Source organism: Nyctibius grandis, chromosome 2 (assembly GCF_013368605.1).
Source record: "Nyctibius grandis isolate bNycGra1 chromosome 2, bNycGra1.pri, whole genome shotgun sequence".
Lineage (NCBI taxonomy): Eukaryota > Metazoa > Chordata > Aves > Nyctibiiformes > Nyctibiidae > Nyctibius > Nyctibius grandis.
In genome coordinates, this window is record NC_090659.1 from 39,207,509 (window position 1) to 39,229,609 (window position 22,101).

The following is a 22,101-nucleotide window of genomic DNA, read 5'->3' on the forward strand; positions in this document are numbered from 1 at the left end:
TAGGCATAATCAATATGACTTCAATCTTGGGATATAGTGGTACGTATCTTATAATGGAGGCTTTAGGAACATCACGTGTTGATTTCCTGGCTGCCCATACAGTAGTGGGGAAAATCTCAGCAAAGAAAATGGAATGCAATTGTTCAATTCGTAAGAAAAACAATGTTTCTTTCTTTTTCATTCTGTTCTCTGTGTTGCTAATTCAGCTTTTCTACTCATCGTGCTTCTACTATAAACAGCAGAAATTATAACTAGCCTCTTTACAACTGTAAAAAGTGCCAACCTTATTGATGTATGTGACACAAAAAACTGCTGCAAGGTGAGATCTGGCCAAACAGAAAATAATTCTTTGAGGAGAAGGTGTGCATGCACTGGAGAGAGGCTGTGGAGGACACCCCACAGGAAAAATTCAAAAGGTGGGGAGACCCCGGAACATGCATTTTCACAAGCTACAAGAGAAATATTTATGGACCTATAATTTGAAAATAAGGTCTCATTCATCATGGATGAGGACTGCAAAAGCATTTCCAGAAGTGACAAAGCCTGGGAACTGCCACTGCAACCACCAGTTGAAGAGAGAGAGCATAAGCCAATGTTTCCTTCAGTTCTTTGGGGTCAGCTTGCAAATTCAAGTAGACCATCTCATCCCTTAATAAGCACAGAGGAAACTGCACTGTTCTGGATGTTGGCTAGGGTGTTCACTTCTAATAGGTCTCTTAGCAGGAACTTTTCCTGGTCTCCCACCATGTCATGGGAGAAATTTGGTTTTAAATGAAATGGGTAGAAGATGTAATTTGGTTTTATATGTGTACACAGACCTACACACACACATGCACACATACACACACAAATATACATACATATCTATCTCTATATTTGTATGTGCACATACACATTTATACATATACACATACATATACATATATATATATATATATATATATATACAGCATGAAATGAATCCCTGACTCGGGCAGAGCTCCCTGCCCCACCTAAATCCTAATGGACAAAGGGATCTGTGCTAGCCTCCCCCTGCTCTGTCCTAACCCTGCAAAGACTGCTGTGCAACATGGCAATGCAGATGGGTCAGGCAGGGCTTGGGGGAGATTGAACCACGCAGTTCCAGAGACTGCAGCATTTCTTTCAAATGGTGACTTTCCCCACCACTGTATGCATGGAGGTAATAATCTCATCACTTACCAATTCCATGAATTTCCCACCTAATATCTCAACACAGTCTATGCCTGTAGTCCCTTTAGGTTGCAAAGATAGGATAAGGTGCATTTTGAAATAAAAGCAGTGTGCCTGTTTGAAGACTCTGAGTGCAAATTTTTTTAATCTTATGAACTTTTTGTAGATTTGAAGTTACTAGCTATGCTGTCATCTTACCTCATGCTCCTACCAGAAAAAGCCAGAGCCAGCTGAGTGCCTAAATTTGAGTAGCATTGTCGCTAAGACTATTAATGCCTGAAGAAATTCTGCTTGCATCAAGAAAAGGGATGGCTACATCCCAGGTAAGGGTCACCTTTCTCCAGTCTGTTAGCAGACAGGTAGGGTTTTGTAACATAAGACATTTCCAGGCTGGAACAAAGACAGGGGAAATCACATCAGGAACTGAAGATGCTCTGACTAAGCAAAGACTTCAGGACCAGCCCAGGGGACAAGTGTCTAGTTATTTGGCAATATACCATGATCCAAAGGGGAAATCATGCCCAAAGAGTGACATTACAGAGTGCGGTCCTGTAGCCCTGAAAGAAGCCCCAGTTCTGAGGAATGGGTCTGGAAACTGGATCTTGCCCTCATTGTGGCTTCACCCCAGTCTTTGCCTCTCTGGTGCTGTCAGAAAACAAGTGCGATCAAACCAGAACCCGCTTTTGTGAACCCTGTGTCTATTTAGTCTGTGAGGTATAAATACACATGGACCAGGACACCAACAGTCTGAGATAAAGTATGCCTGTGGGCTACCAACATGCTGTGGGGTCTCAGAGGCTGTCCTTTCAGAAAGGGTGATGGAAGGCAGGGATGTCCGCCCCCACAGGAAGGGCGTCAGTCTCATCGGCCCCATTAAGGTGCTCTGTGCAACCTTACCAGCCTCCAGGAAGATCAGGCTACAGCTCATCTGTCAAGGCAGAGGTTTATCTAACACAACATGACCAAAATATGTGCAACCAATACCAGACTGTTCAAACAATTAGCCTATACAGTCAGCAGGTCTCTTGGTCAAAGGACCAAATGGCCAAAGCTTGGATAGCCATGGGTGACTAGGGACTAAGGGAGTTCTGTCTTGTACGCTCCTTCTTACTATGGTTGAATTTAAAGCTCTTAGCTAATGCTTCTTCGCTTATAACCCCTATTACTGCATATTTGGATACATATGCTGATTCCTTTTAGAGGTGGAATTGCTGACACGTTTGCTAATACTGCTAAAAATATGATTCAACGTAAGATGTGGCAACTTAGCCACTAAACTCAAGCAATACTAAAGGGGAAAAATTGTTTTCCCATTCCTCATTTTACATGTTAATCATCGAAACCAATATTTATACCACATTCTCCATTTACACATTTTTTTTTCCCACAACATTTTTTATGCTGAAATTTCAAAGACTAAGACACAAATGTAATTTCCAGTCAGACCAAAGTGTCAGCTTGCATCTAGCACAAGGGGCCAAACCAGGAGCCGGAAAGGCATTCAGCAGGGAGAGCCCTGGAAGGGGCAGGCCTTTTCCTCATCCATATTTCATCAGCAGTTGTACGCTGGCGTGTGCCCAGGTTGCCTTCACAGATTCCCTGCTGGCAGGGTTTGTGGATGACGTTCAGCTACTGTTTGTACCTTTTAACATAACTGATTACTTTTAAAGATATTGACAAAGAAACCTAAATATGATTTCAGAGCTCTTGCATATATTATGGATCGGGATTAGAAGGAAATCCAGTCGCTTAGGCTCAGCTGAGTTAGGATCAGAATTAGCCCAGGATTAGCAACTTGGTATCTCCAAATACACAAATGCATTTCTGCTCTAGTAGACAAATGGAAAAAAAAAAACAATTTTTGTTTACCTGGTTTAGACTTTTGCATGGAAGTTGTACTTGCACTTGCACACAAATGAGCAAATATTCAGGGATGGAGAAAGGATTTTGTGAGTGTAAATTATACTAATTTAGGAAAGAAAAAAGGGCCAATGGCGATGATCTGTGAGAAGAGAATTTTTGCAAACAGACCCAGAGAAAAGAGGCGGAGGTCCTCCTGACAAAATGTTGCCATTTGTTCACTGGTAGGTTAGCGATGTTTGGTTTAGACTGAGCAATTGCTTAAAAATAGAAGGGCACTGCTCAGACACGAAACCCCTCGTGTGACTGTGACTCAGTGAAATTGGTTGAACCAGGGGGGTAAGGAGATGATCCCATGCAGTGCTGCCATTTCCATGCCACGGAGACAACACAGTGAAGCACTTTCCAGTGGGAAGCGCAGCTCCCCAGACATGTGGTTTCAATATCCGTAGGGTATGCGGCAAGAACTGCTGTGCAGCAGACATTCGGCACTCCGTTTCTTGCATACCGTCATGGGCTTGGCAGATAAGAGGGGTGGTTTTGCACAGCGTACAGCGTCCAGGGAGGCGTGCGGCAAAGTTGCCTGCAAACAACTTGCTCAGGAGCGGTGCAGATCCATGTGCGTTCATATCTCTGTGAGTTTTCTTTGCAAATCCCCTGCAGGCAGAGTTTGCTCAACTAGTTGAACTGGCTCTTTCTGTCCTGTTTTTTTGGCAAACTAAGAATTTCCTTCCTGATAAAAACAGACGGCGGGCGCCCCGATTGGGCGCTGCGTTGGAGAGGATGTGACATCAGGCACATCTCTCGCTTCGCCGGATCGCTGGCTGCCTCCCAGGGCAGCCAGGGAGCTGTTTCGTTAAACCCTAACGCAGGTACTCGCGTTTCTGCACAAAGTGCTGCCAGCACCACGACCCAGTCTGCTGCAAGGTCTGTTCAACTCATGCACGCAGAGTCTGCTTAACAGATCACTCCCACTGCCGGGGGCTCGACGGGTACGATGGAATTTGAACTCTGGAGACCGACTGCCAAGTGAAAAAACAGAAATTGGACAGACGGGGCTGACATGGATGGTGAAGGAACAAATCAAAACACCGGCAAATTGCAAGGAGCCGGAGGCCAGGCATCTGCAACGTCTCTATCAAACCCGCTGATGAGGGGTAAGTAACACTCCTGCCTCACCACCAGCCTTCACCTCTGCCAGCAGTGGAGAGGGCAGGGTCAGGCTACGGTGGTGTGCTCCTCCTGATGTCCTGCTTCCAGGGCAGGTCTGCAGTCAGTCCCACACAACATCCCCATGCCCTCGCACTTCAGAAGGCATTTTAATAAGCCATTTCTATTTAAAACTGAATTTTTAGTTGGGGTTTTTTTGGTGTGTCACAGAAAAGTGTCTGATTCTGTACTGCAGTTTGTACAAGAGGAAACAAATGTAGTACTTGAACCACATCATGCTGAAAAAGAAGTTGCAATGTGGCATGTTTGACTTAGATTAGTGCCAGCTTGAAGCTCAGCTTCCTCTTTTATTTTATTTTCTTTTCCTTCCCTTCCTCCTTCCTTTCCTTCTTTCCTTTCTCCTGCTTTCTTTTCTCATTTTTTTCTTTCTTTTTCTTTTTCTTTTTCTTTTTCTTTTTCTTTTTCTTTTTCTTTTTCTTTTTCTTTTTCTTTTTCTTTTTCTTTTTCTTTTTCTTTTTCTTTTTCTTTGTCTCTTTTCATTTTCTTTTTTTTTAATTTTCTTTGTTTTTTCATTTTCCCTTTATCCTTTTCCTTTTCTTTTTTCTTTCAGATAAGCAGACCCAACTGTTGTTGCCCAGGCTGAGCCACCAGCCCTAGCAGGTTCTTCTGCAATGGCCAGGGCATTGTGGTCAGTTGTGACCAATGCTGTTGTGGTCACTGGTGAACAGTTATTCAGACAAATGGCCTCACTCTGATCATTGCTCGGTTGTCTGGGCCACAGCCACTGAAAATATGAGATGGTAACAAAAGAGAAATAATTTAACTTCACGTAACAGTTTAGCTAGATGTGTTCCCTGTAGTTCCGTTTTCTGAGAAGCTACTCCTTCAGCTTATGGTGAGTGCCGCAGGAATGAGGAGGTAAATTAAGATAATGTGACTTTACACTGTCCTCCCTCCTTTCCTGGGCTGTTCAGGACATTTCTGTTCATACCAAATAGGAAAATAGGACCCTAAAACTAGATGATCACTGTATATGCTATGTTATCTGCCTCTCCTCATGCGTGTCACATACGTACATACTGAGGCCGGGGTGGGAGGGCAGGGACAGCAATGTTATTAACAGTATGAATCGAACCAGGTCTGCACTGGAGATGAGCTCCAGCAAAACAGAGGCTGGAAGGAGGGGAGCCCACATGTCGCACTGCTGCACACAGATCATTTGGTTCAGTCCATTCCTCTTGTGTCTGCCTGCTCCTTAGCAGAGTCAATAAGCTCTGCTGGCAACTCACAGCAGGAATGTATTTGGCTTAGGCTACAGATTTCACAAACTTTAGGGGAAAGCCTTAGAATATGAAAAACACCATTTATAATACTGTTATATATAGTGACATAGGCATATGTGTATGCAGATATGTATGCAGGAGCATACCTCTGCCGAAAGGATTTCAAAGCCCTTTTTGAGCTGCACTGTGCGTGACCACCACAGAAGGAAACCAGGACCGGAGTGTGCAACACCCTCCACGTGGTCAGAGGCTGGAAAAAGATACTTTCAGCCATCACCAGAAAAACAAGGGCTCTTCTAGAAAGGTCCTGTGAATGCTCTGCAGTCCACAGTGAGCAGTCAGGGTTTGCATGTTTGTGTGGTTATTGCTATAAAACTCCCTCTGTATACACCACCCTGCCCGTGTCCACGTGCCCAAGTGATGGCAGTGCAATCAAATATGACCAGAGGTTTAATGTAACCTCTGGGCTGGCTGGGATTTTCAGCAGTGAAGGGGGAGCTAGGTGACCCAATGCCACTGAAAGCCAGTGGGTTTTGGATGTCTAAATGCTGAAGGTCCTGAGGCCTGACTCAGCTTGCCTGTGGACTAAGGTTTGGGTAAATTTCAAATTTGGATAAATGGTCTCGTTCCTCTGTGAGAGAGGAGTTTTACGTATTTTTGGCACTCAGAAGTCCTTGTTGCTGTGATGGTACATGCAGTGAACACAGCTGTGCCACCCTCGTACATCGGCCTTGCTCCTTCATGGGCGGCTCTGGTGGGCAAAGCGTTTTGAGGACTTTCCCAAAAGTCACTATTTCAGAATTTTAAAAGTCCATGGCCAGTTAGCACTGGCATTTGCTTAGGCTTTAATCAAAAGCCTGCATATGGTATAAATACTGATCATTTATACAACTGATGGCATGCCTCCTGTCCTGTGCAGATGTGGGGAGCGAGACCCCAACATCCACGGCAGCCTCCCTCCTCTTCCAGGTGTAAGAAACAGGAGGTTCAGCCTGGAGCAGGCAGAAAACAGAAACTTTGTGATTTACCAGAGGGTGATGCCCTGGGTGCAGGAACTGGGGAAATTTGCCTTCCTCTGCAGGGAGGCTGCCTCCCCGGCATTGCTTCAGGGTGGAGGTGTTTGCTGCAGATGGAGCTAGGGCAGGAGAGATGGTAGCTTGGGGCCATGCTGTTCATGGCAGCAGATTTGGAAGTACACCATGGCAATTAGTCATCAGACAGGCCTTTAAACCCACTCTTCCCAATGTAGCCAAGGCTGGTGTGAAACTACCATTGGCCTCCAATTCCATTTAGGATAAAAGCCTCGGTTCCTCTCAGTGCAGAATTTCCAGCTGGATTACAACATATTGGCACATACCTCTTTTTATTTTCCATTGACACTTATTTTTGAAGATTATATGGTCAATCTTTTAATTTATTGTTAAGACTTGGCAAAATTGCAAACTAATGGCCAGTCCATTGATGACTATGGTCTGGTCTGGCTCTTTTTAGAGTCTCAGTAGAAACCTGCCTTTTCTCAAGCAAGCACTGAATGCATAAATTCTGCACGTGGATGTGATGGCATGACCATGCACCTCCCTCTGTCACCAGAATGCTGACACATTGATATAACAACTTGGTAGTTTGCACAAAACCCCACCTGTATTTGTGTGGCCAAAAAAAAGATCAAGCTGCAGCTCAGAAAACTTGTTCCTCAGTCTAGATTTCTAGAATTACTATAAACATGCTTCCTTTGCAACTCATGCAGATTGGGCAATGGCATTAGTTTCTAAATGGGAAAATCAAAAGCTTTTTACAGAGCCTGGAAACACAACCAATGGTAACACAGGCAGGATCAGTAAGAACGACAGCATGGTCAGATAAGCACCATTCGACACACATCACTTAAAGCAAAGCTATTTTAGTCAATTAACAATACTGTGCTTTAATAATTGTAGCATAGTTTGGCTATCCTTATGAGAGGAAATGGCTGTCCATTTGCTAAAGTCAAAGGATGTTTGTGAACTTACTGAAACTACACGTTTGTTGTGGGACATGGCCCACGGAACATAGAAGGAGGCAGGCAGAGCTCAAATGATGCTAATAACAAAGAATACAATTTTATTTAAAAACTAATTGACATGCATTATCCAGATTTCCTGAGTCCATTCCTCTCTTCATTTCATGTACTTGGTACCGCCCAAAAAGCTGTATTGGGGTTCTAATTTTGGCCTTCTAATTTTGAGGCTTCTCCCAAATAGGAATCACATCTGAGTTGATGAATCCTTCTGTGCCTGTGAAGTTTGAGTTGCTTCTCAGTTTCTCATTTTTTCCCCTTTGACTTTCATAGTGAAAATAATCAAGACTGGAAAAGATCATTTGCCTCCTGGAGTCTCATCTTGTTAGCTATTTCTATACTGCTAAATAAAAGAGATTGGGACCATTTCTGTCTTTGAGACCAAATGGTGCAGACTGACTTGCCTTCACATCTTCACCTCCTTAAAGCTCAATGCTGAATATCCTCCTGGCTTTCTTTACTTGGCAGTGCAGACTACCAAGTCTGCACCATCTCTGACAGAGTCTCATAGTCACAGGCAGCAGCTGGCTGCAGATGGAAGGTTTCAAAGTGTCCACCAAACACCTAGTCTGCAGGCCATGGTCAATAGATCACCAAACACCTTCCCAGTTCCCTGTCAACAAACTTATGGTCTGAAGGAAAAGACCCAAACCCACAGCTATAACAAATACATGCCAAGAGCAGGAGAAGGCGCCAAGCTTTCTCCCCAAGGAGAGTGCAGGAAGGAGACTGTGCCCTGTGCTCAGAGGAAGCACAGTCCCAGGGCTGATGTTCCCTCCAGCCTGCTCTCCAAAGCATCTCTCCTTCAGAATTCAAAGCTGATTGATAGTAATTTTAACTGCACCTATGAGCAGAATATACCGACCAGGTAACAGAAGATCCAGCCACCAGATCTGCGTCTTGTTTGTAGTCATGGTCAAAATAAACCTCATTTCTGTCCCCAAGGGGCACCCAGCGATAGCTTAGATCAAGTAAATATAAACCTAGCATAAACCAATGAATGATCTAGTATTTTATGCAAGCCCTCCCTCTTTCCCTTCCCCTAACTAGGTAACAGTCATAACCAGAGACAGGGAACTGAGGAGAAATGGTGAAAAATGTGAATCAGCTGCTTGTCCAATCATCCCTGATGAGACCCCTGTTCCTAAGGGCCTTGTTCCACAGGCTCACCCCCCTTCAGGCTTCAAACCCACCCTGAGGTTATTTCCAGGATGTCACTGGGATTCTCCTATGAACCAGGAGCATGCTGAGGCATTGTTAGGGAAGGATTCTCACAAGAGAAGGTGAAGTCTTGATTATTCTGCTAGATTTTTTTTTTAATTACTTCATTCAAATAAGAACTATCACAGGGACTAGTTGGGTTCCCTCTTGTGATGTATGGGTGACTACTACCAATTTGACTAGCTGCTTGTTACAGAGACTCATGTGTCCAAGAAGGGAAACTCTAAAATTTACCCTAGTTTAGTCCATCAATGAGCCATTGTTCAGAGACGGTAAGATGCAGTATGTACATATTTGCAAAAGTGTACTATGCATTGTGATGGACATCAAGTGGCTCAAAAATGGTGTACTGTAGTAGCAGAAATATCATTTTGCCTATATGAACAATTCTAGACAAGTGTATTGCACAGTCACAGAAGAGTCTTGCAAGAATAACTATAAATCCACAGCAGAACTTTTGCGACCACTATGCTGACAAAAAGTCACCCCCCCTACCTAACATGGTTATGCAGGCAAAGATCTTCTGTGTGTGATAAACAACATATGTCAGATACCACCATCTTCAGGTCATGACTTAGTGCAGAGTTTTTCAATCACAAAACCATTGTAAGACTCGCTGTACTAGATCTTATCTGTTTAAACGTGATGTTCTTTACTAAGCACGCTTGAAGACGAGAGAGCCATAGCCCAGCAGGCTGGGAGATGGCTGACACAGTTGGTTATCGCCTCATTCCAGCACACCATGGCATAGGCAGAAGGGGCAGAACATTGGCCTTGAGGGGTTCGGCGCTCCCATGCACGTTCATACTTGAGACAAGATCTGCAGATCTTGTATAAGCACTGACATCACCAGTAATCCATAAAAATGATTTTAAAGAATTATGGTGGCTTATTAGGTTTTGTTGCTGAAGGTGGACTTCTTACTGTTAAGTATCCTGCTCCACACGTGTGATCTAGTACAGTCCCTGAAAACCTCAGCAACTCGTCCAAGTCGGTCATTGGGGTTTTTTCTGTACTTAGTGGAAAGAGACTGGGACATCTCCAGAGAGTAGAAAAATGTGTTTCCAAAAGAAGTTGAGTGAAATGCCCATTGGAAATACTTGTCTTCCTTCCCAGGGGGAACCTGGGCCATTGGTGGAGACCAGACACTGGGTTTTGAGGCAATGAATGCTGAAGGAGGCAAATGTCTCCCAGAGGGATTATTGTTGTCAGCTGCCTCTGAGCCATAAAATCTGTAATACTGAAGATCCCCTTCTGTTAATATTTGTATGGTATACATGTGCTGTACCTCACTTTGTGGTTTCAACAATGTGGAGAATATAGCTATTACTTAAAATGCACCACTGCTAACACCGAACACTGAAAACCGAAAGGCAAAATCAACAGGTAACACAATTTATCTCCGTGTACTTTGGTACCTTCTCTTGTTAGGTATTGTTGACTCTAGCCCAGCTCTGAGCAGGGGTAAATGACTGAGCAGCCATACCCTCTTCAAAAAGTAGTCCTTTTGAACTAATTGGTAAAGTGTAATGAGCTTGTGAAAACAAAAGCACTGGAAATAATTCAAAGTGAGGGACAAGCTCAGTCAGAGCAAGGTGATGTTCTGCAAATCCCTCTCATCTTCTGAAGGACAGTGCAGCTGCTCAGCACTAACACAGGATGAGTTAAAAACACACCCAGAAGGAAGCCATCCTCTTGTCTCCCTCCCAGCAGCTGCTCCAAGGAAAGCTTGGCAGTTCATGTAATAAATTAGAGGTTTACTGTGGTCACACAGCCTGAAGTAAAGAAAACTGATGAAAGCCTTTTCCCTGTCTTTCTCTTTGTACAGACTTTGTTTCAGACTGGTCTCCTTTACACGATGCCTCTATCCATGGGCGTGTGCTTACTCTGAAGAAACTCATCAAACAGGTAGCCCTCTCCTGGGTTGATACGATCTCTGCTGGGTTTGTTCAGTTGTTGAAAGCAGTCTGTGCTTCTGTGAAACCTCCAGGGTGAGAAAATCATGTTCACCAGAATGAAGCAAAATCTGTGTGTAACAGATATTTTGTTTTTTACAAGCAGTTCCTTGCCTAGCACAAGCTCTGTGCACTAAGCTGGTGATGTACTGAAATATTCTGGGCGTACTTTAATTCTGGTGCAGGCAATGGGACCCCAGTTGCTGGGATCTCTGGGTGTCTGGGGGATTCCTTCTGCTGCCCCAGGTGGGGGGCAGCTCCGGACCCAGGCAAGGCTCTGGTTGAGGCTTCAATTCAGCCACCCATACATCTGTTTCTGAAGCGCCTGAGGGTATTTAAGACCCCTGCTCCCACTAACGTCACTGCTCCATTTCTTTGAAATTCTTGGATTTAGCCTGTGGAGGAGTTGATGGAAAGGGAAGGGGTATTACTCTTCCAGCCTAACCTTTTGGAGCACCAAGATTGCTAGAAACAAAAGATCCTGTAGAATCAAACCAGTGGTTTCTAATGCAGGGGCTGACTTTCCTTCAAAGTGTACCTTGCTGCAACGAGCAGAAAACACCACAAAAGCATTTCAGGGTTCAATCCAGTCAAACAACCGCAGACTCAGTGGGCAGGAGGTCAGAAGGCTTGAGCAGTGATGTAAAAAGGCAGCAGTCATGACCCTTCCAAGAACTCTAGTAGCAATTTTTCATCTTTTTTATTTTATTCCAGATTTTGCTATTCATGGTGTAGTAGAAATAAAATCATGCTCAGTTCCTAAAAGTATGTCTGTATTGTCCCATTGGACATTCCACTGCCTGCAGCTTTCTGCGCCAATTAGCAGTGTGTAGAAGGCATAATATCTGGTGTGCTGTGCCAGTATCCACTCCAGCCAAAGCACCACAGCCTCTTTCTCTGCTTACCTGTTGAGATGAGTGACTCCAGGCAGTTGAAGAAGGTCTGATTACATAAAGTTTTAGAGATAAAAAGGTGGGGGTTTTTTGTTTGTAAGGGGGTTTTGGTAGTTGGTTGTAATGATATTTTCCACTATTTCATCAGGGGAGTGATGTTAATCTTGTTACAGCAGACCAGGTGTCTCCTCTCCATGAAGCCTGCCTAGCGGGTCACGCTGCTTGTGCCAGTGTCCTATTAAAATATGGTGCTCAGGTGAGTACATGATGGACAGACCATTGTCTCCAGTGTTAATATGTTGTATTATCACATTTTAATGCTAGGTGATGTAATATTTCATGTCAGCATATCGCTGTGATTTACACAATGTACTTAGCTCTGCTTAAGGTACATATGCTATAAAATGCACTTAATAAAGCAATCCAAAAAGCACAGATATAAACAACAGTTATTGTTCTTTAGATGAAGGTACAACATTCTCACCATTTACTGAAAGAATAAGGGGAAGTTCCTCTTGCAAAGGGCTTATAATCCTGCAACAGTTAAGGGTGTATTTTATTTTCTGCACACACTAATCTCATTGGTGTCAATGTGCAGTCTTAAGTAGAGGTGTAGGATGGTTACAATCAACTGATGATAAAATGGGAAGAAAATGGAAACAATGTGCAAGTGGTGAAATGGGTGTGTCTCATGGCCTCTACTTTTCAAGCTAATGTCAAAATTACAGTGAATGAGAAAATGAACTCATTATACATATATTACCTTTCAGTTAAAAATTTTTTAAAAAAGGGAGGGCTGCACACTTTCAGCTAAAAATGGACTGTTTCAGGAGAGGACTATGGGCAGGTGTTGACAGGGCATTGACAGGACAAGGGGCAACGGGTGCAAGCTGGAACACAGGAGGTTCCACATAAATATGAGGAAAAACTTCTTTACAGTGAGGGTGACCGAACACCGGAACAGGCTGCCCAGAGAGGTTGTGGAGTCTCCTTCTCTGGAGACATTCAAAACCCGCCTGGACGCGTTCCTGTGTGACATGATCTAGGTAATCCTGCTCCGGCAGGTGGATTGGACTAGATGATCTTTCGAGGTCCCTTCCAATCCCTAACATTCTGTGATTCTGTGATTCTGTGATTCTGTGATTCTGTGTGTTTCAGCTGAGTCAACTGAGAAATAGGCACACATTTAACTTGGTAACTTGGTAACTCCCAAGAGACCCTGGAGTGGCATTGCTTAAACATTCTTTTGCAGGAGGAGAGACTTGGGGGCAATTTTTAAAAAGATTTTTTAATGATCTTTTTAATAAAAAGTTATAATCTTCAGAAGCAGTAGTCAGTTTTTGCAAAGAATTAAATAAAAATATTGAGAATCATGTTTTCTGTTGAGAAACTGGATAATTTTAATCAATTTTGAAATACTGAGAAGACAAAAAAGAAGCTTGATTGTGTTATTGTTCCTCCAGGTGAATGGAGTTACTGTTGACTGGCACACTCCATTGTTCAGTGCTTGTGTCAGTGGCAGTGTGGCTTGCTTGAATTTATTGCTGCAGCACGGGGCCAGCCTACATCCACCCTGTGACTTGGCATCCCCCATCCATGAAGCTGCTAAGAGAGGTAACCTTATGGGCGTCAGCACTCCTTTGCATGTTACTAGCAATGTGTTGAAGAGGAAAAGAGATATAAAAAAGATAATTTTCTTGATTTGGGTCATGTGAAATACCTTCCTAGTTAGTTTCATCATGAGTGATACAGTTTCTCCCACCGCTGGTGCTCATCAAGGGTGGCTCAGCTGGGCTCTCAGGGCCTCTGAGTTCATGTGGTGATACGTGGAAGGAGATGCATTGTCCAAATCATCTGCCAACAATGTAGACATCTGAGGGAATCATCTGACTATCTTCAAAAGCAATGGAAACACGGCCTGATTCATCTCATCTTCAGTAGACATCTGAAATGAGTCAGATGATAGAACACGAGGGCTTTAGCGTGTTTTGCTGAATGTGGCTCTGCAGCTCCTGTTTTTCAGGTTGGAAACACTGGAGTGGATAAAAGTATTACACTACCATCTCTTGACAAACATTGAATTTTTGTCAAATTACACCACTGCAATAGAGAACTTGGACGGCTGAAAAATGACTGATCTCCGAGAGTTGAATATTCCTTTATCCCTTTTAAGGTCATGTGCAATGTGTCAAATTCCTCGCGTCCCATGGAGTAAATATAGATCACAACATCAAGCATCTGGGTACTCCGCTTTATGTAGCTTGTGAGAACCAGCAAGTGAACTGTGCCAAGAAGCTGCTTGAGTCAGGTAAAAAGAAAAATAAAGGATAGTGTACTTTCATATCCTGTAACATCTATCTTTAGATTCTCTTTGCATCAAAAATTTAGAGGAGCTCCTGCTCTGGGACCTGGAGATGTTTCACTCTTAATGGCAGCCCAGGGTTAAATGGGGTCACAGGGTAAACAGGGTCATCTTGACCCAGGAACTCAGCTTTACAGCTCCCAACAAAATGATGGGTGATCCTGAGTTTCACATGGCCGGTGGTGCCTAGAACAAACAGCATCCTTTCCAGTGTCTGTGTGTGTGATGCTGCAGTTATTTGAAGTGGGTAGGAAAGAAATTTCCTTTTTTTCTTTTCTTCCCTCTTTCTTCCCTCTTTACCCAAAACAATTGACTCAATCATTTTTACATAGTATTTCTGCAAACATGTTTTAATTCCCTCTGAGTTCATAAAATGTTTGAAACATTTCAAACCCAACACAGAAAAATGTTCAGTACTATATTCTTTGCATCAAACCTGGCTATAAGTCTCAGCACTTGGATGATCATACAAGACCTTTTTTTGTTATCTACAGTAGCGCATCTCTTCTAACCAAAGGGGTCATATAACCTAAAGTAGCCACATAGGTAGCACAAAAATGATGGACCAACAAAGCCGCTTTGAAAAGAAATCAAAACACATTTAGATCACCTTATGCACTGTTTAGCAGAGTGATCTTTTTTTTTTTTTGGAAGAAATCAAATACCATTTATAATCTAAATATTAAAAGTTTGGCTATTATTTTCTATTTTCTGCCATTTTGGTTTCTGCTGCCTTCTATATATAAGAATGTGTACTATAAACATTATAAATAGTATTGAATTGGTTCTGCAGCTCACCCTTGTTGTGTTTTAGGGGCCATTAGCCCAGGATAATGGATGGGGGAACACTCATCAGGGTGCTTGCTTAAATCCTCCTCTACGAAGGACCTCCAGAACTTTTCCATCCTCACATATTTTTCCCAACAGATGATTTTGCATTTGAAAATCCCACCGGCTTAAGACTCTGGTTCAGAGCAGTTTGAAACCCTGCATGTATTTTAAGGGAACTGGGCACTGGGATGGGGAGCAAAGGCAGGCTGTAGGTGGAACTACATCTTTGTCCTGCTTCAAGATATCGAAGGGCTGGACTGTGGGAGAAGGACTGCCTCATGCACCGTTCCTCTGGGATCATTTTCTTAACGACAACCCCTCTGCCCCCCAACCAATGCAAGTTGTGCATGTGAAAATTGTAGTATCAAGCCTGAACGTAAGGAAATCCACCCCTGGGTGGATGCTACAGCACTTATGGATTACTCAGAGAAATAGGAGATGATAGTGCAGGAAATGGAAATAGGCTACTGTGTAGACATTATTCTTTGTCATCTCTGTGTTCAGGAGCAAATGTGAACAGCGGCAAAGGCCTGGACTCCCCTCTGCACGCAGCCGCCAGGAATTGCAGTGTGGAGCTGGTGATGCTGCTGATTGACTTTGGAGCAGACATTTGGGTGAAGAACGCTGAAAGCAAGAGGCCAATGGAGCTGGTCCCACCCAGCAGCCCTGTGGGCCGTCTATTCCTGCAGAAAGAAGGTGCCCCTTAGCTCTCGTTTTATTTGTTCACTGGGGACTTGTTAGGGAAAAAACATAGAAACTGCTGCAAAAGGCTATGCTATTCCATGCTACGAGTGCTACAGCTCTGAGGATAACTAAGTTTACCTCCATTTGCTGATACATGGTCACTAACTACGTCCTCTAGCATCAGAATATAGTGGCACACCAATAGTGATAACGGTAACAACAATAACCCATCTTTTGACCTTCAGGTTGTGAATCTACTGCATAGGAGAACAATTGTATGGAGCTTGCAATATAACACAAATTAGAGTTTAGGGTGAAAAAAAGCAGCAAAATGCTCCTTAGAAATTAATGGTAGCTTTTTCTGGTTACCTAAAGCACTGAAGTCAGCGGGAGTCTCTCAGTTCCCTTGTGTCTGAGATGGGAGCAGATCCAGGAGTGTTATCTGGTACATGCTGACAAAAGGAGGCAGAAAATCACCTTTGTTGGGTGTGGAGGCTAGCTGGTGAGCATTAGAATTGGGATCTTTGGTTTTACAGTGTCCTGAGGGTCAGATGTGTACCAGATACTAGTCTAAGCATAAATGCAAAATTGCAACCAGAAAATTTTTAATGTATGTGATACTGATAAAAAAAATATTGAATCACTGATCTTCTAGTTCTTTGCCCTTTACTTTTATTGTTTGGCAAAGATCTTACATAGCTGCAAAATTATCTATATCTATCTAAAAGTTTTGTGGGGATTAAGGAAAATTGCACAAGAATGATATAATGAATATATGTATGTATGTAAACTATGCTTTTTTTAAAAGCCAACATTATTTGCCGAATAATCCAGCGGTATCAAACTCTAGGCTTAACCCTTAGGAAGTGCTTATTTTGTACCTGTAAATGAAGTATTTCCAGATCCATTTTATTTTATTGGTTATGAATACTTTAATGAATTACAAAGAGAAATCTTACTTATCAGTCTTCAGGAAAATTAGAATAAGGTCTCTCATGTCTGTTGGTTTTCTTGTGTTCTTCTTTAGACATTCTCATTCAGTGAGAAAACTATGCACATTACCAAGTAATTTTCATTATTTTAAACAAGTTGCTGATGGTGTGGTCCATGACTTTGTTATTCCAGTTATGCGCCAATGTGATTGTCATCATGAACAGATTTACACCAAGGTAAAACTGGAATGATAAAGTGATGAATCAGGCCCTACTTGAAATAGCAACTTGAAAATAATAGAGTGAAAACAACTGTGCTGTGCATGTTATGTATGAGCAACAGATATTTGGTTTCCCAGCCTAGTCTACGGTGCACAAAGCGGTGATCTTTTCAAGCTCCAGTCCCTGCTGTGTTAGACTCCTGTGGCACCACGTGTCCCGTTTATTTGAGATAGAAAACCTTTTCAGGCACACCCTGTGGAGCCAGCCTGAGAAGCGCTGCTCAGGCTGTGCTGAAAGCTCAGGCAGTAAGGAACTCTTTCTACATGAAATTCAGCATTTGAAGTCAGAAATGATAAATGCCTGATGGGCTTTTTGCTGCTGAATCTTTTTTTTCTGATGTTCTCCAGCACGCCCTTCTCTGAGTAGGGTCATGCCTGATGGGCAGCTGATGTCTGCTTTCTTTGGCTGGCTGAACGGTTGCAGCCTGGGGGACTGGTGCAAACATTACCCCTCTGGTTTCACAGGGAGATTTGGCAATGATGTGCTGTGGGGATCAGAGTCACCCCACAGCCCCACGGCCCCTCAGCACTGGCATGGCTGAGCTGCTGTTCTCCTGCCCTGCTTCCACACATGGCTCCTCTCCATCCCCGTCACAGATGCTGGAGGGCAGCAGCCCCATGGCCACATCCAGGGCAGGCTGGAGGGAGTGTGTTTTTCTACCAGAGATGAGTAGGTGAGAGTGCCGACCCAGAGGCATCCTAGGACTAGCCCAGAGCAGGTGTAGTACATGTGGTAGTCTCCCTTCCCAGGATTTCACCATGCTGCCGGACCACTGCATACCCTGCTTGTGCTTCAGAGAGAGTCCTACACGTGGGTGGGAGAACTAGCTAATGATCCAAAATGCACTTTTTTTTTGAAGAGTATACTTGAAGTTGCTAAATGTTTTTCAGCATAGTGACAATGCTTGTGTTTTGATAAGTCTTTATTTCTTCAGGCGGTTTTTTTTTGAATGGAAGCTTTTTTAAATGAGATGTTTATAGGCAGGGCATTTTATCTGTGGGATCAGAGTGGCCAAACACACGTGTAATGTGATATTGCAATAGCCAGTCTCACTTGCCGCGTATCAGCTTGCCTTGTTGTCTTGTACCCAAGCACAGGGTAAATCACCTGCTGACTCCTAGCAGGAGGGTGCAGCCCTTTGCACCGCCCTTCAAATAATGCAGCAGTCCTCAGCCTTGCAGAGCTGCTGGAAATGTGGTGGCCTGCACGAGGGAAGAGTCAAAAGCTGATTGAAGCTGCCACCTCACCACATTTTTGCTGCAGCCCCTGTTCCTTCCCGCTGCACTTCACTCCCCCACCAGCACTAACGTTTCAGCTCTCTGGTGATTGCTAACTTACGCACTCAGCAGGCAGGCATGGAGGGTGGCACCTAAACTGTCCCCTCCCAGCTCAAGTACCTCCCTCTCACTTTTTACAGTGTCTCTTCTTATCTATTCCCCACTCCCAGCACCCAACCCCCACGTCCACACTCGCTGCTGCCCCTGCTTTGCCCTTCTTATCTGCCGTCTCACAGCCCCTCTGTGACCCACCATGCTTGTAACCCCTGCGTGCTGCACACCGGGGTGCAAATGACATATTGGGGGGCTGAACATTGAAAGATGCTGCAGTTAAAAGCACTGCACAGGATCTACCTCTTCCTGAAAAGGATAAACTCCCAGGTAAGCGTATAATGCCATCATACTTCAATAATAAAAAAAAAAAGCACCACAGATTCTTCAGCAGGGCTTGTACTTATGATCACAAGACCAGTTAATCTGGAAGGTTTAAATACGACCTTATACAGTATTTCTTTTGCTATGTGTTTGTCACTATTATGTAATACATCTCAAGAAAGCAGCAGGCTGCAAACTTGCATCTCACTGAAGGAGTGAAAGGGGAAAGAACTTTGAAGGAAGCATCGATCATCTCTTCTCAGACAACACAAATCACACTCATGCAGCATAAAAGGGAAAGAATGACGCTGCTAATGCTAATTGCAACCGTGTAATGACAGAGAGTGACTAGGCTTGAATTGAATTGCAGGTGTGCTGATGTCTTTTGGTGGGCCCGGGTCTGGCTTTTCATTGCTGAGCATCCTGGGGATCACTCACCCCCTGCATGGGGTGGATTGCAGGAGGTGGGGAGACCGGTGATGCACAGCTGCTGTTTCAGCTTTACAGTTTTGGGGTGATAAAGCCACATGTGTAACCTCTTCTCCACTCTTTCTCCAGGGCCGCTGTCCTTGATGCAGCTGTGCCGCCTGTGCATCAGGAGGTGCTTTGGACACACGCAGCATCAAAAAATAACTGGACTTCTCCTCCCGGATGAGCTGAAACATTTCCTTCTCCACGTTTAAGCCTTTCTTGTTCAAAATGGTGCCTTTCATAATACCGCAAGGTTCGTTGAGGAAAGCCTCTTTTCTCATCAGTAGTGTTGCCAATGCCTGCAATGTTAATTTATGATAGTTGCTGGTCCCTAGTAAAGCCCTGGGTCCAAGAAGCATAGGACTGATCAGCTCAGTCCTCACTGCCATCACCCCTGGGAAACCCATCATTTGGAAAGGAACAATTCTGCATGGCTGTATGGTGAAGCTTGAAAATGCGACTCAAGAGCCCTCAGGAAAGTGTAGAAAATGAGCACAGCATTTTAAAATAGATCTCTTGATTCTCTGTGTCCTGGCACAGTTTCAGAGGGCTCGTGGTTGACAGCCCCTTACAAAGAAAACACATATCCCAGCCCAGCACTGGCAGCACTTTATGTGTATATTAAGGACACTAAGGACAGCTACACTTTCTCTGTAAGCAGCGCTCACGTGCCTGTCATCTGTGAGGGCCATACCCACACCGCTGTACGGATAAGGAAAGGGAATCCAGCTGAACCTACTTGCAAAGCAAGTGAGGCCCTCTGACAGATGTATTTATTTTCTAAGTATATCACACTACGGCTAAATGAGCACCAACCAACAATCATCTGCATTTAGGCCAGTGTCTGAAATACGCGTTTCTGCCATGACATCAAGTAGGTCACTGCTGATGGCAGCTCCATACAGTGCAATAATAGTGGGGGGAAAGTTTTAATTATCCATTAAAATCACTTATTCCTGGTGCTTTGAGACATAAGGGTGCCACACTACACATTTTCTCTTTGTAGCATATGATTTTTCAAGGACACAGGCTAACAGGCTATCAGTTGCAGGCATTGAGTCCTCCCCCTTTCTGCCCTGAAAATTAGGCGATATTTCCTAAGCATTTCTCAGCATGCATCAGAAAAACAACAGCTTCTATCCCCTTTCCCCACCCAAGAAAAGAGATCATCTTAAGAGTGAGATAATTCTTTTTCTTGGAGAGGTGCTACCTCATTCATAGCATTTTCCATGGCAGCAGTAATAATAACACATCTATTGTGTGGTCATAAAACAAACAGTGAAAATACTGAAATTAAAGTCCATTCCAAATTAAAAAGATAATGGATAATTTCTGCCCCCTGCTCGGTTGCTGGCTCAGTGTATGTGTCTCTCAAACAAACATGACATATGTGGTTCTTGTTCCACTGAAGTCGTAAGAACAAATATTTCCTCCAGCTAAACTTTAACACTGTGTCTTTTTATTTTCCTCCCAGAAACACATCCTGCTGCCACAAATCAAAGTGTGGTTACAGCTGCTCTGAGCTCTCCCGGGCCCTCCCCTGGCTATATCGGCTGCCTGATGCACGCAGGAGCGAGGATGCTGAACCTCCAGCTCTTCTGCCAGCTGCTGTGTCCCCTCTCCAGCTCTGAACCACAGTGTGTCTGCATCACCTGGGAGCAGCAGTGCACCCTCCGCCTCCCCTGAGGGGCTACCACCACGTCGCCCCTGCGTTGGAGGTGCAGGCCATGCACTTTGGTGATTTTGGAGGTCCTTTTCTTCTTGACTTCACTGTGAAGACTCCTGCCAAGTGTGGGCTTCGTGTGCGAAAACTCTGATGACATCGTTAACACCAGCAATGTGATATAAGGAGACCTCATCTCGTAAGTGGAGAGACTGGCAACCTTCAAATACACCAACTTATTGTGATGTTTACTAGTGTGCCAGTGTGCGCAGTGCAAGCCTTCCTTTCGCATATGGGTAGTTAAAGAGGATGGATCAAATGCTACCTGGATGCTCATATTTGTTGTAAATTACAGTTCAAATCCTCAGCTGGATGACACAGCTGCTGGCTACAGGTATCCAGTACAATGGTTTGATCTTTTTTATGATGACCAAACACAGCAAGAGAAGTTCTGTTGGTTTTGTGGGACACTAAATTGTAAATTCCGCTTGTGATAGAGACACCTAGAAATCTTCACTTATCCAACCCAATTCATCACACATAGTTTGAGCCAGGTAAAAATCACTGGCTGGTTTAAGATGGCCTTCTATATTCTTTTCCTCCTGCTGGTGAAGAAAAATAGACACCTGTCTTCATAGGCTCAATGAAAACAGGCATCTTGGATGGGAAAGGTGGATCCTTCTGAAATCAGTATCTTGGTTAAGCTGAATCTGCATTGAACAGGCAGGGAACAGACAACGAACCTAGTGCTGAACTTTTGAAGATTAAAGTGTGAAGAATCCCTGCTTTAGTGACACATCTGAAAGCTGAAGATCCAGCTTATTATATTTTAGATGATGAAGAACCAGTCTTTTATGTACTAGTTTTATCATTTACCTTCAAGCATCTTATTTTGTAATTTCAGCCAATGGGTTTATAGGGGTAATGCTAATACCAGGAGAAAATTGCTCTGAGGAGATTGTGAGAGTGTTGCTTCTAGATTGCTTTTCTTCTGGAAATTTCATAGTGTGACTGTTTACTTGAATCTCTCTGATCAAGCATAATTCGGATTAATTCTGTATGCTCAGCTTGTATCATCTCAGTATGTTTGCTTATTTATTTTAATACAAATTGTGATCCACACTGGTGAATTACAGCTTTATGCATCAATACTTTTCTAGTTATAAACTGTAAAAGTTGTACAAGATGCAAACTGAATAAGCTCATTATAGGTGAGGTCTGGACCTTTTTTTATATTTGAAACCATTCCAAATGTAATGCAGGACTTGAAAAATTGTCAGGAATATATTTTATCAGATTATTTGCTATTATTTTGTTAGCAGTTTAATGGTAGCCAATCCACAATTGTATACGTTATTTGCTCAAAAATAAATGGTTTATACTCTTCTTAAATTTTCGTTTATTTGTTAAATGATAGCATTTATTTTGTGTATTGTCTGATACGATGAAGTTTCGGACTGAACTCTAATTGTTTGCAATGCTGCCTACAGGTGAGTAGTGTACAGAATAATGCCTTTAAATAGACCTATAGTAAAGATAAGACTAAGATGAAAATACTGTGCAAATCTTGCCTTTTGCTGATGTTTTAAGGTAGA

At 43.4% G+C, this 22,101-nt stretch overlaps 1 protein-coding gene across 1 annotated transcript; it reads left to right on the forward strand.

Moving 5' to 3' along the window:
* The first annotated feature begins 4,070 nt into the window (after positions 1-4,070).
* On the forward strand, positions 4,071-21,898 carry ASB9 (ankyrin repeat and SOCS box containing 9). Its single transcript, XM_068423841.1, has 8 exons — positions 4,071-4,208; positions 10,610-10,689; positions 11,778-11,885; positions 13,093-13,243; positions 13,803-13,937; positions 15,327-15,518; positions 18,931-19,096; positions 20,318-21,898. Exons 1-7 carry the CDS (start codon positions 4,115-4,117, stop codon positions 19,053-19,055), a joined length of 885 nt encoding a protein of 294 aa, XP_068279942.1. The 5' UTR covers positions 4,071-4,114; the 3' UTR covers positions 19,056-19,096; positions 20,318-21,898.
* Positions 21,899-22,101: the final 203 nt, after the last annotated feature.

Bases quoted from the DNA above. Each gene is read 5' to 3' on its own strand.
- ASB9 (XM_068423841.1), top strand. From the start codon at position 4,115: ATGGATGGTGAAGGAACAAATCAAAACACCGGCAAATTGCAAGGAGCC. The intron at 11,886-13,092 runs GTGAGTACATGA...TTGTTCCTCCAG, and splicing joins TATTAAAATATGGTGCTCAG to GTGAATGGAGTTACTGTTGA. The intron at 15,519-18,930 runs GTGCCCCTTAGC...CTCTTTCTCCAG, and splicing joins TCTATTCCTGCAGAAAGAAG to GGCCGCTGTCCTTGATGCAG.